General features: G+C 38.5%; 1 protein-coding gene across 3 annotated transcripts in view; it reads left to right on the top strand.

The window, feature by feature from the left end:
* Window positions 1–14,264, top strand: part of PPP4R1 (protein phosphatase 4 regulatory subunit 1) — a 72,347-nt gene extending 58,083 nt beyond the window's left edge. For all 3 annotated transcript variants that reach the window (XM_081079039.1, XM_081079038.1, XM_081079040.1), the window contains 7 exons: window positions 1,978–2,163; window positions 5,277–5,438; window positions 7,829–7,929; window positions 11,224–11,344; window positions 11,441–11,575; window positions 12,073–12,214; window positions 13,160–14,264. In XM_081079039.1, the coding sequence (XP_080935165.1) occupies window positions 1,978–2,163; window positions 5,277–5,438; window positions 7,829–7,929; window positions 11,224–11,344; window positions 11,441–11,575; window positions 12,073–12,214; window positions 13,160–13,323 (1,011 nt within the window). In that variant the 3' untranslated portion in view covers window positions 13,324–14,264. The remainder of the gene's footprint in view (window positions 1–1,977; window positions 2,164–5,276; window positions 5,439–7,828; window positions 7,930–11,223; window positions 11,345–11,440; window positions 11,576–12,072; window positions 12,215–13,159) is intronic.
* Window positions 14,265–15,344: the final 1,080 nt, after the last annotated feature.

Raw genomic sequence — 15,344 nt, 5'->3', positions numbered from 1 at the left:
TTTTTTCACCTTCCCCTTTTCCCCCCAACTCTTGAGTCAAGCCATTGTTGTCTTCAGTCTAGTTGTGGAGAATGCAGCTCTCTTGGCCCATGTTGGTAGTACGAGCATTGCGCTCTACCTGGCTGAGCCAATTGGTTGGTCGCCGGCCTCACACCAGCTGCCCGCCGCTCACACCAGCTGCCGGCCCCTCAGGGCAGCTCTGGGCAGCTCACTGTGGCCCAGCTCCAGGTGGAGCCATTGTTCACTAATCTAGCTGTAGAGGGCGCAGTTCACTAACCCATGTGAGAGTCGAACCAGTGACCTCTGTGTTAGGAGAACAGCGCTCCAACCATCTGAGCCACTGGGCTGCCCTATTTTAGGGATTTTAATGTGGGAAAATATGTTCATGTAATCGGAATATGATGCTTTGTGCTTTGCCTTTTTTCTCTTTCTTTAAAAAAATTGTGTCTTGGAGATCTTTGCATATGAGCACATAGGACTCCCTCCTCCCCACAGCAGCACAGCATGCGAACAGCCTGGTGTCATGCCCATTAGAAGAAGGTGTAATAACTGTAGTAGTTCCTTATATGCTCCAGGTTTAGTTTGTTACCATATTACAAGCAGTGTTATGTTCATCATAATTATGTATGTTGTTTCTTCTAGAACTATATATATATTATTATAAGTAGATTTCTGACGTGAAACGGTGTATGTTCTTTATTTTTGTTCTATTTATTAAAAATGGAGTCAGTATTTATATTGTTTTAAAACATGCTTTCACCATTTACATTGTAGATATATTTTCAAGTCAATGGATTGACGAGTATGGATTGTCTCGTTCTTTTAAGGAATTTATTTCAATTTTAATTTATTTTAAAAAATAGATAAGTACACATAGTTCAAAATTCAAAAAGTGCAAAGGCATTTAGTGATATTTCCTACTCAATTTTTCTCCTCTACCTCTGTTTGCTTCCCCCAGAGCAATCAATTTTACCTTTCTTTTGTATATCTTCCAAAGCTATACACGCATAACCAAGATTATATACATTCTTTTTCTCATATTTATACAAACGGTTAGGTGTATATACACTTTAAATTTTTATAGGTAATTGCTGAATTTCCATATGAAGGTGTATGGTAGTGTTGTTTTTCTTAAAATACATATTGGTTAGAATTTTTCAAAGTGCCTGATTAACTAGGTTACATCAAACTTTTATGATCTTTGCCAACATTGAAAGGTGCTGGCTTTATTTTTAATGTGTCTTTTAAATTTAATAATCAGTTCTAATTGTCCTTTAAGCGGCTTTCTGTTTTAAGATTTTATTGTTTTTCTCCTGGAGTTGATTTTATTTAATACACTCATATGCATTCCTCTTAGAGTGTTTTTCTTACCTCTTTTCAGTTATTAGATAAGTGAAATTTTGAGATTGGTGTTTCTCTGCTATTTGAGAAGCTATATTAAATTCATACATTTAAAAATAAGTTTACCTGGGCCGGCCCAGTAGCTCAGGTGGTTGGAGCTCCGTGCTCCTAACTCCGAAGGCTGCCGGTTCGATTCCCACATGGGCCAGTGGGCTCTCAGCCACAAGGTTGCCAGTTCAATTCCTCGAGTCCCACAAGGGATGGTGGGCAGCGCCCCCTGCAACTAAGATTGAACACGGCACCTTGAGCTGAGCTGCCTCCCAGATGGCTCGGTTGGAGAGTGTTCTCTCAACCACAAGGTTGCAGGTTCGACTCCCGCAAGGGATGGGGGCTGTGCCCCCTGCAACTAACAACGGCAACTGGACCTGGAGCTGAGCTGCGCCCTCCACAACTAAGATTGAAAAGACAACAACTTGACTTGGAAAAAAACGTCCTGGAAGTACACACTGTACACCAATAAAGTCCTGTTCCCCTTCCCCAATAAAATCTTTAAAAAAAATAAAATAAAATAAGTTTATCTGATTTTATAGCTAAACTGCCCAAAGTGCATCACTGTTGTCTCTCTCTCTTCATTAGGATGTTGTGCCTCAGGCTCTGTTAGATCAGTATTTATCTATGACTGATCCCTCTCGTGCACAGACGGTCGACACTGAAATTGCTAAGCACTGTGCATATAGCCTTCCAGGTGTGGCCCTGACACTCGGCAGGCAGAACTGGCACTGCCTAAGAGAGACTTATGAGACTCTGGCATCAGACATGCAGGTGAGTAAAGCAGCCAGGGAATTAACAGAACATGCTCATGGAAGGCACAATGTTTTGCCTTTCAAAACCTAATAGAATTTCTATTCATGTTCTAACAAGCTCTTGGCATTACAGAAAATTATATGCAGAAGAGCTTGAAAGTAATACGAAAGAGCTTGCTTTTTGCATGGTCCATGTACCACGGTTTGGTGGCTTTTTTTTAAATCTAAAGTATTACAAATTATCACATCTGATATGTCTCAGTTCCTAATTTACTAATGTGTTGTCTAAAGTTTATGTATAGATTAATTCTTAAGAATATAGGATTTAGTTTTCTCCCTAGAAACTGTGCTATAAATGCTACTCAATATTTTAAAACCTTAATAGAATTGTAGTAATATTAGTACTGCTGAGTTCTGGGCCCAGAGTGCAGTGAGTGTTGCTGTGCAGGTGGCAGAAGGCTAATGGGGGCAGGTGTGTGTGTGTGTGTGTGTGTGTGTGTGCGCGCGCATGCGCGCGCGCTCCCCTGTACCACACACCACCACCACGCCCTCTGAGAGAGCACAATATGTAGGACATTGACCATAGGTCTTTTTTCTGGGTATCTGACTTTTTTGTGGCTTTTTTCTTAGGCTTTGTTGACTTACCTTTAACTTCCCCTGCTGTTAGTTCTGATTTCCACACACCAAAATTTTGCCTGCCTTCCACGAAACGTATTTCTTCAGTGAAATTAATATCAGTTTTTAAGAAATCATCCTGGTTAGACTAATTTATACTGGGGTATGAATGATTTTCCTTTAACGTGCCTTAATAATTATTGCATTTTTCAAGGAATCAGTGCAATCAACTCAGCAAATTAAATGTTGAAAGTAATCTTGAAAAACCATAGTTTACATTTCTCCTCTGACCTGTGAGGTTAGGAAACCAGAGTCTGGGCAGAGTGAATTCACACACTTCAGTGGTGAAGCTGGGTGTGGGACAAAAGGCCCAGTTCCCACAGCATGCTTCATCTATGTTAGTGGTTTTCCATCTCATCTCGCAGAACTCTACGGGTTCCTGTGGGACAGGTACCCCAGGACTCCTCATGACTAGGAAGGCTGTGGATGGGCAGGGCTTCATGCCTCTTGTCCCCTCCCCCCATCAAAACATCTCTGCCTTCATCTGTTTGCTATGATGAACATGGAACATGGGTGTAAAATTTTATTTCAAGATCTGTTCTAATGTTTGCGATGGGGATAAAAACCTTTGCTCTAAATATTTTCTTAGCAGGTAAAGTTCTAAACTAACAGTAAAAATTTTAAAATTAAGACAGCATGAAGAAAAAGATGCTTTTAATGTAAAGTTTCCTGTAAATGCAAGGCATTTTTTTTATAGTATTTTTATTTTATTTTATTTTATTTTTTATTTTTTTATATTTACAGAATTCAATACATTTTATTTAGGCATTCTAAGACAGACCTACGTATCACCATCTGTTCAAAATGCATTTTTCTTTTCTTTTTTTTTTTTTTTTTAGTTTCAGGTGCACAAGACAAGGTAATACTTAGACGTTCATCATTTATATCCCTCACACTGTGGACCCCCCTCCCCCATCCCCCCTTCCACTATCCCTCCGACATCGCACCGAGCCATCACATTATGTATATAAAATTAGAGTTGGCATTCATTATTGTTCAGCTTCAGGTGTACAGTACATTGATCAAGCATCTACATCTTCCCTGAGGTGGTCTCCCAGATGGGACCTGTGTCCATCAGATACCCTACAAAATCTTTACAACATTATTGATTACGTTCTCCAAATTATTTTTCAAAAACTCTGAGGCCATTTTGTGGTTACCGACTGTTTTCTAATCCCCTCACGCAAGGCATTTTTTAATAGGAGTTCTTTTCCAGGGCTGTTCACAAAATACTTTAATATTTTTGTATTACTTTAATTGCCAAGTCATTAAAAGCTAGTTTTGTTTTGTTTTAATCAAAAATAGGCTGTAGAGGAATCAGAAGGGGAGCAGTAAAGCAAGGATGATCCTAGCCAGCCTTTTGGTCAATGTGGGACATCAGTAAGTTGGGCATCCAGTGTTCAGAAAACTACAAAAACTATGCCATTAATAATTTCCAAACAATTTTTTTCTTCATAAATGAGAGAGAATACATGCTGTGCAGGGATTTCAATTTTTTCTTCCAGTTTTTGATACATAGTAGGCACTTAAAACAGTATTTATTATTACTATTTTATTCTGATTTAATTTTTTGTGATTAATAACATTCAGATGTAAATTAGCCTTGATATACAGTAATTCGTCCCCCTTTATCTTTGGAGGCTACATTCCAAGACTTCCATTGGATGCCAAAAGTGCTGATGGTGCCGAAACCTATATATACTGTTTCTTCTTATACAAACATATCTAGGATTAAGTTTAATTTATAAACAGTAATAACTAATAATAAAATAGAACAATTTTAAGTATACTGTAATAAAAGTTATGTGAATGTGGTTTCTCTGAACAAACCAGCACAGATTTCTTTCTTCATCGTTACCATAGATTTTTAGCAACCTCGGCATATGATTTTTTTTTTGCTGTCCTTATTAAGTCAAGAACTTTCATGTTTTCACTAAAGGAAGCTCTTTGGCATATCTGAATTTCCAGCGTCACTTCTCTTGTGCTTCGGTGCTATTATTAAGTACAATAAAGGTTATTTGAACACAAGCACTATGATACCCTGATAGTCATCAATATGATAACGAAGAAGGCTGAGTGACTAATTGATGGGGAGCATCTACAGTGGGGACACTGGACAAAGGGATGATTCATGTCCAAGGTGGGATGGAGCGGGACGGCGTGAGATTTCATCATGCTACTCAGAATGGTACTCAATACTTATGTATCATTTATTTCTGGGATTTTCCACTTAATATTTTTGGACCGTGGTTCACTGGAGGAACTCAGACCTCAGAAAACGAAACTGCAAATAAGGAGGAACTACTATTATGTTGGTGCAAAAGTAACTGTGGTTTAAAAGTTTAGAAGTAATTGCAAAAACTGTGATTACTTTTGCATCAACCTAATATATTGTCTAAAAGTTGAAGTCTTAAGTACTTTGTGTTTAACTTACTAATGCAGTTTTCATTTCTGCAGTGGAAAGTTCGAAGAACTTTAGCTTTTTCCATCCATGAGCTTGCTGTTATTCTTGGCGATCAGTTGACAGCTGCAGATCTGGTTCCAATTTTTAATGGATTTTTAAAAGACCTCGATGAAGTCAGGATAGGTGTTCTTAAACACTTGCATGATTTTCTGAAGGTAATTTATTAAATCCTTTTGCATAAAAACATACTAAAATACCACTGTAGATCTAAAATTTTGGTTTTCTGCTACTACCAAGATTGGTTCTGTACGTTCTGTGTAAGAAAATGTAGCCACAAGTTGATGGTGAGCTGTGACGTAAAAAAAAAATAGTCCTATTCTGATCAGTTTTGCTGGTGTCATTTAAATTTTTAATTTAAAAATAATTATATTAAATCTCATTTTTAAATGATGTTAGAAATGTTTACAAATATTTGTACTTTTTCCAGAATTGAATTAAATATAAAGAAATTTCATGAACATTAAATTTAGAGGTTTTATGTGGTGTTTCAGTAGTCTTAAGAATTTAACCTTAGTCCTCACGCCTTTAGTGTTCTGCCTTGATATTGGCTCTCTTGTCGTTCTAAGGTATGAGGTACAGAAGTACCTCAAAAGGATTACCTTGTAATCCTACTTTTATAAAACATTGATACCATGTTGTTATATTTTATACAGATCATTCTGAAATTTCTCTGATTGTCCCAATGTCCTTTATAGCCTTTTCTTTCCTCAGTTCAGAATGCAGTCCGGAACTACATGTTGAATTTAAAGATACTAAATGTATCTTTAGTCCTCTTAAACCTAGAACCATTTCTGGGACTTTTTGTCTTTAATGTTGTTGACAGTTTTGAAGAAGCCAAGCCAGTTGTTTTACAGAATGCCCTTCAATTTGAAATTTTCTGAGTGCTGTTACACAATTAGATTCAGGTTAAACAGGTATTTTTTTGTTGTTGTTTATTTTGTTTTTTCAGGAATATTACCAATCTATATAGGTCGCCAGGTGTTTTCTAAAGGTATCCCATTAGGGCTAATGTGATTTTGGCTCTTATGATCACTGGTGATGCTGGTCACTTGGTTATGGTGGTTTGGGCTCAAATGACCTTTCTCCTGTGTGATTCATTTTACTGGTGGGGTGATGCTTTGAAACTCTGTGAACATCTTTTCCCCCCAAGTCTTTACCCAGTGCTTTTTCATCCATGCATCCACTGCAGTTCTTCCCTGAATCAGTTGTTACTATGTTGTGCTGGTTGTAAAGCACTGATTTTCTGTTTTTGTAATTCCTTCTACATTTATTAGTTGCCTTTCTCATGTAAAGATAACGTTTCCCTTTTTCTCCCTCCCCCTTTTTGGAAATTTTTTTAATATCAGTGTGGTCTCTAGAATTATTTTTTTATTCATTGTAATGTAATCCATTTTTATCATTTGTTTTAAGCATCCAATTTGGCTAATAGAAACCTAAAAGCTACCTCCTGTGTTTTTTGTATTTTTTTCTCATTTTTAAACATCATTACTTTCAGACCTACCTTCTTTCTCTGCCTCAGCCTGGAGTCAGCTTTTTCCCCAATGAGCCCTGGTGTTTTTGAGGAAAGAGTGTTATTTAGAAGCCAAGATCCAGCATTAGCTGTACACATTGCCCCAAGGGTGGCATTTCTTTTAGGCCTTTTCAGGGCAGAGGGGCTAGGAGGGAATTTTTGTTTAGGGGTGTGTTTTTTTTAATTATTGAATTCGTATTCATACCTCTTCTTCCAATCCAATACTTTTATTCACTTCTAATTTTTTCTTTTCTCTCATAGTAAAAACTGTTAACAACATTAATACATTTAGTCACTTGTTCAACTCTACTACATACATGAAATAGTTTTGGGATTATACTACCAATTATTATTTCAACATCGAATCAACTAAGAAATGTTCAAGATTTCCTTCAGCACTTTCTGTCCTTAGAACATATCCCATGAAGATGTGTATGATCAGAGTACTAAGTTCAAACTTAGACTTTTTTTTCTGTGTGATTCTTATCTATTTGATGTGTGATTATGTTGATTTGTTTCTGTTTATATCAAATTTTAGGGTTTTTTCTTATGTTTATTATAAACCTACTTTTAAATATTTGTAGAGCACATATTGGGATAAATTTCCTTTTTTTTTCATGCAACAAATATTTATTGAGCACCTTCTATGTGCCATCATAGTGCCACCTGCTGGGCTCACATACATGAAAAAGCACAGTTACTGTATTCGAAGAATTCGTGGTTTGAGGGTGTCATATGAATGAAGTGGAGGAGTGTTATAATAAAGCTATGCTGAAGTACTATAGAGTTCAGTGCAGGTCACTCACTGGCTCAAGAAACAAATCTTTCGAAAGAGGATAATGACTCTTAAAGGCTAATGGCATTATCAGGGAAAATGAACTTAACACCAATTTTGAAAATAATTAAATGTACCTACTACATGTGTACTCCTTCAGAAGCATTAACCATATTATTTATAGTCTTTTTTAAGCAGTCTAGTAAAAGAAGTAATGTCTATACCTTGTCTTAGTGAATATTTTTATTTTGTTATGTCAGCTTCTTCATATTGACAAAAGAAGAGAATATCTTTATCAACTTCAGGAGTTTTTGGTGACAGATAATAGTAGAAATTGGCGCTTTCGAGCTGAACTGGCTGAGTAAGTTCTAACAATTTTTTAGACTATGTTTTGGATGGGTATATATTTACTTCATCTTTCTTTTCTGGATTTGTCCATTACTTTGTATAAATCCAAGTTTCTGTCTGGTGTCCTGTTCCTATAACATTCCTTGTGATAGAGGTCTTGTCAGCAGTCAATTTTCTCAGCTTTTTAAGAATCTATTTCTCCTTTAAAAAAAAAAAGTGGAATGATACACATAACCAAAGATACCGTTGGTTACATTTGGTACACGTTCACAGTATTATACAACCATTGCCACTGTCTAGTTGTAGAACATTTCATCATCTCAGAAGGAGGCCCCAGGCCCTGTAAGCAGTCGTTCCACATCCCTTCCTGCTCCCATCCCTGGCGTCTTCAGTCTACTTTTTGTGTCTGGATTTGCCTCTTCTGAACATTTTATATAAATGGAATTACATAACATGCGGCTTTTTGTGTCTGTCTTCTTCACTTAGCATAATGTTTTCAAGATTTATTCATGTTGTAGTATGTATCAGAACTTTGTTACTTTCTGTGATTGTATAATACTCCATTGTATGAATATACCACTTTTTAAAATCCATTCATCTGCCAATGGGCATTTGGGTGTTTCTACCTTTTAGCTGATGTGAGTATGGTGCTCTGAATATTCATGTACAAATTGGCATTTGAACACCTCTTCAGTTTGTTTGGGGTGTATTAACTGGGTCATTGGTAATTCTTTGTTGAATTTGTGGAACCACCAGACTTTTTCGTAGTGGCTGTACCATTTCCCGTTCCCACCAGCAATGCACGGGGGTTCCAGTTTCTCCCCATCTTCTCTAACACTTGCTATTTTCCTTTTTAAAAATTGCAGCCATTATTATAGTGGGTATAAAGTGTCATCTCATTTTGGTCTTTATTTGCATTTCCTTAATGCCTAAAGTGATCTTTAGCACCTGTTTATGTGCTTGTTGACCATTCGTACGTATTCTCGGGAGAAATGTCTATTGACCTTTTTTAAATTGGGTTGTTTGTCTTAAATTGGGATGTTGAGTTGTAAGGATTCTTTATATAGTCTGAATTTTAGACCTCTCCTGCATTTTTAAAAGATACTTTTGCTGGCTGTAGAATTTGGGGTTGACTGTTTTTCTTTCAGTACATTAAAAATGTCATTCCATTGAGTTCTAGTTTGCCTGGCTTCTGACTGGAAATGAGCACACCCTTCTGCCATTAGTGTGGAGGGTTGAATCCAGGTAGCCAGGAAAGGCTGGGTTTGGGTTTATTTGTTGCTGTGATTACCTTCAGTGCACCAAAAGCTTTAATTATATCTGTGGGCGGTGTTGCCTCTTGCTGAGGTTGGGAGCTGGAGTGCTGGTGGACCTTTTCATGTGATAATATTCCGACCTCAGCTTTCAGCTGCTCCTGCACCTTTTGGAAACAGGTGGGTCTCTTGCCCCTCCCCTAACTGTAGACTACTGTTACAAGGTGGTAGACTTGTGCTGGGAAAGGGGCAGAATCTCTGTTGTTTTGCTTCCGCTTCAGTCTCTGGGAGGCTCTGGGTGCCTGGACTTGCTCAGAATCTCTGTCCCCTCCCTGTGGCATCCAGTCTCTGCCTTATAATCTGTAGGCAGTCTTGGGCAGAGATTTCCTGCCCCTCCTCAGCAGGCAAAGCTTGGTATCAGTATACAGTCTTAGCTCAAGAAGATTTGGTGCCCCTCTCCCTGGGATAGAGAGTTTTTCCCTCTCTGCCACTTCAGTATGTCTGTAGCTTAAGGCTTTTGCTTTTGTGTGAGAAAAGGGCCCAGGGGAGTACATGGGGTTTCACACCTGTCCCCCAACATCTGTCAGTTACTTTCTTGTTTCATTTCCTGACCCCTTTCTCTTGCACACTAAGAGGAGGCCAGTGAGAAAGTTTGCAGTGTCAGAAAATAGTCAAAAAGTGCACATTTCTCTTTGAGGATTTGTGTTTATGTGTATATATATATATATATAGGTGCATGTCATCACTACATTGTCTGTATTTATGGTTATACCGAAGTTCCGCCTTATCTACAACGGATACATTCTAGACCCCCAGTGGATGCCTGAAACCGCAGATAGTACCAAATCCTATCTGTACTGTTTTTTTTTCTCTATATACATACCTGTGATAAAGTTTAATTTATAAATTAAGCAGTTTCATAGATGATTTATTCTTACTGTAGATCTTAGCAACCTTAGCATACGACTTTTTTTCTTTCCTTGTTAAGTCAAGAACTTCCACCTTTTCACTTAAAGGAAGCACTGTACAGCTTCTCTTTGGCATATCCAAATTGCCAGCATCACTACTCTTGCACTTTGGAGCCATTATTAAGGAAAATAAGTGTTACTTGGACACAAGCACTGTGATACCATGACAGTCAATCTTACAACCAGCTACTGAGTGACTAATGAGCAGGGAGCATGTACCGTGTGGAGCTGCTGGACAGGGGGATGATTCATGTCCCAGGCAGGAAGGAACAGGATGCCTCGAGATCTCACCACACTGCTCAGAATAGCGTGCAATTTAAAACTTATTGTTTATTTCCGGAATTTCCATTTAATATTTTTGGACTGTGGTTGAACACTGGTAATGGAAACCATGGAAACTGTGGATAAAGGGAGACTGCCACAGTTCACTTCCTGTTGATTACAAATGTAAATAATCTTGAACATAAAGTCTGACAGGCCAAAGTCTCATTCATATTCAAGGTATTTCTCCATGAACATTGTTGCATCTACTCAGATTAGCCTGCTGGCTGCTGTGAGTCTTCAGTTCTCGTCAGACATAATAGGAACAGTTGGTCGAGGACCACTTACTATGTTCTCCCTAGTGAATGTATCATTCCCTTAGAAGCAGCGTAGAGCCTTGACAAATACACATCAGGCTACTCTAAACTGCTAGAACTTGCTTATTTAGATAACTGATTTGTAGATGGAGGTTTCTCAGCACATTCTAAACAGTTAATTATGGGGGGAAAATGTGTTCCATGTTCCTATTGAACATAAGTAGGAAATGTTTTGCTCTGTCTCGGTCCCTGTGGACACAGCATTCCACAGGATTTGTTTTCTTTACATTCTAAAGGGAAGAGATACTTACTGAACTTGAATAGTGTTTAAATGCATTTCCAGATATACAGAGACGAGGTAATTCTCTGAGAGGCCAGGTTAATCACTAGTTTTTGCAAGTGTTCATCTTACAAATAGTATCCAGCATTACAAATTATTCAGATGATTAACCTTTCATTTTGTCTTATTTTAAAATTTTAATTATATTTTTGTAATTCATTTTTGTAGACAACTGATTTTACTTCTAGAATTATATAGTCCCAGAGATGTTTATGACTATTTACGCCCCATTGCTCTGAATCTATGTGCAGATAAAGTTTCTTCTGTTCGTTGGATTTCCTACAAGTTGGTATGTGTTAAAATTTTTACAATTTTAGATCAGCAGAGTATTCAATACGATCATAAAATAAGATATTCTTTTACTTCTCTGTGTTTGCCTTCCTAGGTCAGTGAGATGGTGAAGAAGCTGCACACGGCAACACCACCAACATTTGGAGTGGACCTCATCCAGGAGCTTGTAGAAAATTTTGGTAGATGTCCCAAATGGTCTGGTCGGCAAGCTTTTGTCTTTGTCTGCCAGGTAAGTGAGAACTTACCCATTTGTGACACATTTTCCCATCTAGAACTGTTTTTATTCTTTATTCCTTGCCTCTCTCAACACCCTCTTTCTTATCCTTAAGGAACAGAACTTTGCCACCTGGCTGTTTATAGGATCCCCTGTTCCTCAGTTGGGTATCTGTCAGGCTCACCCTTTCTCTCCCAAGTCCACTGAGCTCTTTATAAAGCTGGCACGTTCACAGTGGTCCCTAGAGGGCGCTCAGGATCTGAGGCCCATAGCACAGGTGTGAAAATGAATATGACGGTGAGTACTCCAGGTCTCTGGAGCATTTTAAAAACTGTCTCAGTGGGGACTTAATTATATCATTTTTGGTTTTGAGTTCCCAGGTTACTAGAATATTGGTTTAAAAAGCAGTAACTAAAATCTGTAGCAGTGACATTATTACTAAAGAACTGTTAGATAGTATGGGTTGGATAGAGTAAACTGGCGAATCTAAAGCAGTTACTTCTTTTCCACAGACTGTCATTGAAGATGATTGCCTTCCCATGGAGCAGTTTGCTGCGCATCTGATGCCACATTTGTTGACCTTAGCAAATGATAGGGTTCCAAATGTTAGAGTGCTACTTGCAAAGACATTAAGGCAAACTCTACTAGAAAAAGGTAGGTGGGTGACTCTTAGGAAAAGTGTCTGTGGTGGGGAGGAGGTTCATAGCCTACATGAATAGATAAGTATCTAAACTGAAATAGAATATGTTCACAGAAATAATCCGATAGAAGAATATATTGTAAATTGTTAGTAGTGGTTCCCTCTTTGAGAGGAACACAGATTAAAGGGTCAGGAAAGGGACTTTTAATTATTGCCCTTCTGTTCTAGTTGAATTTCTTTTTATAATTTAAAAAGTAGTTTGAAAGATTGGACATTCACTTATGACTGTGAAAAATCACTGCCTTTGGTACACTCCCCTTCACATCTGTTATGTTGTTTGAGGGCCAGGAGGCATGTTTGTGTTTCCTCCTCCCTTACATTTATTAGGCAAAAGACAAATGCCCCATGTTATTTGCTTTGATGCAAATTACAAGCTCTTTGAGATTCAGGTTGTTTTATTTATTGTAATCCCCTCAAAATGCCTAATACCATTTGAATATATGAACTCATGAATGAAACACAGGAGTTTATATAATAGACTTCAAAGAATATGAGTAAATATATATCGCTTCTTTTTTCTCCATTTAAATTCATTTAATTTTTTTAATAACAATTACAATAAAATAGCTAGAAAAGACTGGTTTTTAGTGTGTGGTTGGTATTTGAAAGTGTTTCCTTTTATGGAGTTAATTAATAGCTACAAGTTAACGGCTTTGCTGCTATTGAACATCGTGAGATTTGGTCTGTTATAAAAAAGTCAAGATAAATCTGATAATTCTCTTATGTTTGGGGAATCTTTTTCATATAACAAATCAGTTTGGATTACTATTTATAATTCAACATAGCTTGTATTTATACTTGTAGAAAAATCATGTTTTATGACTTCAAACTTTGTATGCTGCACTTGACAAAACTGAAATGTTAGAGTAATCATTTGTAACTGCGCTTCTCTTTTCCAGAATATTTCTTAACATCTGCCAGCTGTCATCAGGAAGCTGTAGAACAAACGGTCATGGCTCTTCAGATGGATTGTGACAGTGACGTCAAGTACTTTGCAAGTAGCCACCCTGCCAGTACCAGAGTCTCTGAAGATGCCATGAGCACCGCTTCCTCGACCTACTAGAGAGCTTAGACCTTGGTGTCTTTCCTGCTTCCTAGGAAGCCGAGGTTCGACACGTGCTGCACACGTGTGAGCTGGGACAGCCGTGGGGAGGGGAGACCTCCTCTCTGCAGATGTAATCGCAGGTGCAAGTTGCCTACACCGACACCAGGGATTTTAAGAGTCAAGAGAAAGTACAGTAAACACTATTATCTTATCTTGACTTTAAGGGAAAATAATTCTCAGAGGATTATAATGACACCGAAGCCTTAAATCCTTCTGTCTTCCTGACCGAGTGAAACTTGAATTGGCAGAGCATTTTCCTCTTGGAAGGGATGACATTCCCAGAGATCTGCGTTGCTTTCTCCTGGTTTTATTTAATGACTGATAGATGGAATTATAGCCAGAAGTTGGCTGCGAGCCAGGATGTGAGAGAGACCTTCAGTATTAGGCCTCACTGTTTCCACGCAGGCAAGGGCCTGTGCGGTTGTGGCCAGTTGCCCAGTCCAGCCCTAAGTGTGAATAGTTTTTGACGTGTTAATGGGAAAGGAGATTTTTTTGGATTTCTCCTAAGGGCTTGATGATAACACTAAAGTAGAGTCTGATTTTAACTCTTCAATGCAGCATATTGCTGTACACATTTACAGAACGTTTGCTGAGTATCTATGTCCTGAATTTTTTTCATGCTGGTCATGACCTGAATGAAATTTATTAGCACGTATACTGTGTGTCGGGTGTTTTTAACTTGATCATGATCAGCTCTGAGGTGCAACTTTTTCTTCACATACTGTACATAGCTGTGACCACTCCCGAGAGTGTCGCAGTCTTTAATCATGCTGTTGAAACTGTTGTGGCACAAGTTCTCTTGTCCAAATGAAATTTATTAATAAGATCTGTATAGAGAGATATATACAATTTTGATTGTTTTCTAGATGTCTGAAAATAAATGCAATTTCTGACCTGTATTAATGATTTAGTATAAAATGGGAAAACTAGATTAAAATATTTGTCTTTTAACTAGTAATTTCTTTGAAATCTGTATATGTCCCCAGGGACAAGTTCTGCTCTCGGCAGACGGCAGGGGCCTTCTGCGCGCCGTGCTTTCCAGGCCGGTCACAGGGCAGCCTGTCCTTCTCACAGTGTGTTACATGTGGTGGCAGCCAAACCCTGGGGACGGGCAGGGGCGTTGAATGGATCGCGTCTAACGTGCAGCCTTTCATTATGTAGGATCTTCTAAGGGGAAAAATTGGATTTACAGAGCAGCATAAAAGCAAGCAAATTTAGAAAATTGGTGATTCAACAGTTCTTTGAAATCCCCCAGGAGGCAAAAACAAAACAATTCATAAACTTAACTTCACAATAGAAAAATGAATACAGTGAGTGGTAATAATTACATCCTCCAAGGTATTTAATATTGGGTAGCTAATCTTAGAAGATATCCTGTGATGTCTTAGGACTTTTGAATAACCGAGGTGAAGAGGAAAACTGTGTTTTTCAAAAATTAGAGCAATTTCTTAGCCAGTGTACTCGGTCATTGCCAGGTGGCCCTCCTCTCCTCCCACCCACGCCCCCGCCCTCCTCTCACAGGTCTGCACGGAGCGCTCACCCCCCTTCCCCAGCAGCCTGCCTGCCTCCTAGCTCGGGGCACACTGTTGCCCTTCCTCTTTTCTGTGTTTGCGAGCCTTTGTGAATTTTCAGAGTATCCTTCACTGACTTCTGAATTTACCCAGCCACCAGAATTTCTGTGGTGTGGTGGAAGGTGGCAGCTTTTTGCCTGTGACTTTCATTTCTAAGTCTTAGGGATATTTCTGTGATGCAAAAGCACCATTGTTTTACTAAAACCCTCTAACACTGAATTGGGCAAGTGCTGAGTTCTGAGAGAGCTACCATGCTAAAGCGCTAAGAGCTGTTCAAGCTGCGGGCATCTTGTCAGGGAACACTGCACTGGGCGATTCTTAGTCTGCTGGGGAGGCACTTGGGTGCCCTGCGTGTTACGGATTCTTTTCACACCTGTTCTAAGTCTTTCTTGGGATCCAGATCCCACT

This window comes from Rhinolophus hipposideros (genome assembly GCF_964194185.1).
Source record: "Rhinolophus hipposideros genome assembly, chromosome: 17".
In the NCBI taxonomy this organism is placed as follows: domain Eukaryota; kingdom Metazoa; phylum Chordata; class Mammalia; order Chiroptera; family Rhinolophidae; genus Rhinolophus; species Rhinolophus hipposideros.
The sequence above is the reverse complement of the archived record's forward strand: the minus strand, read 5'-3'. Positions and strand labels throughout refer to the sequence as shown.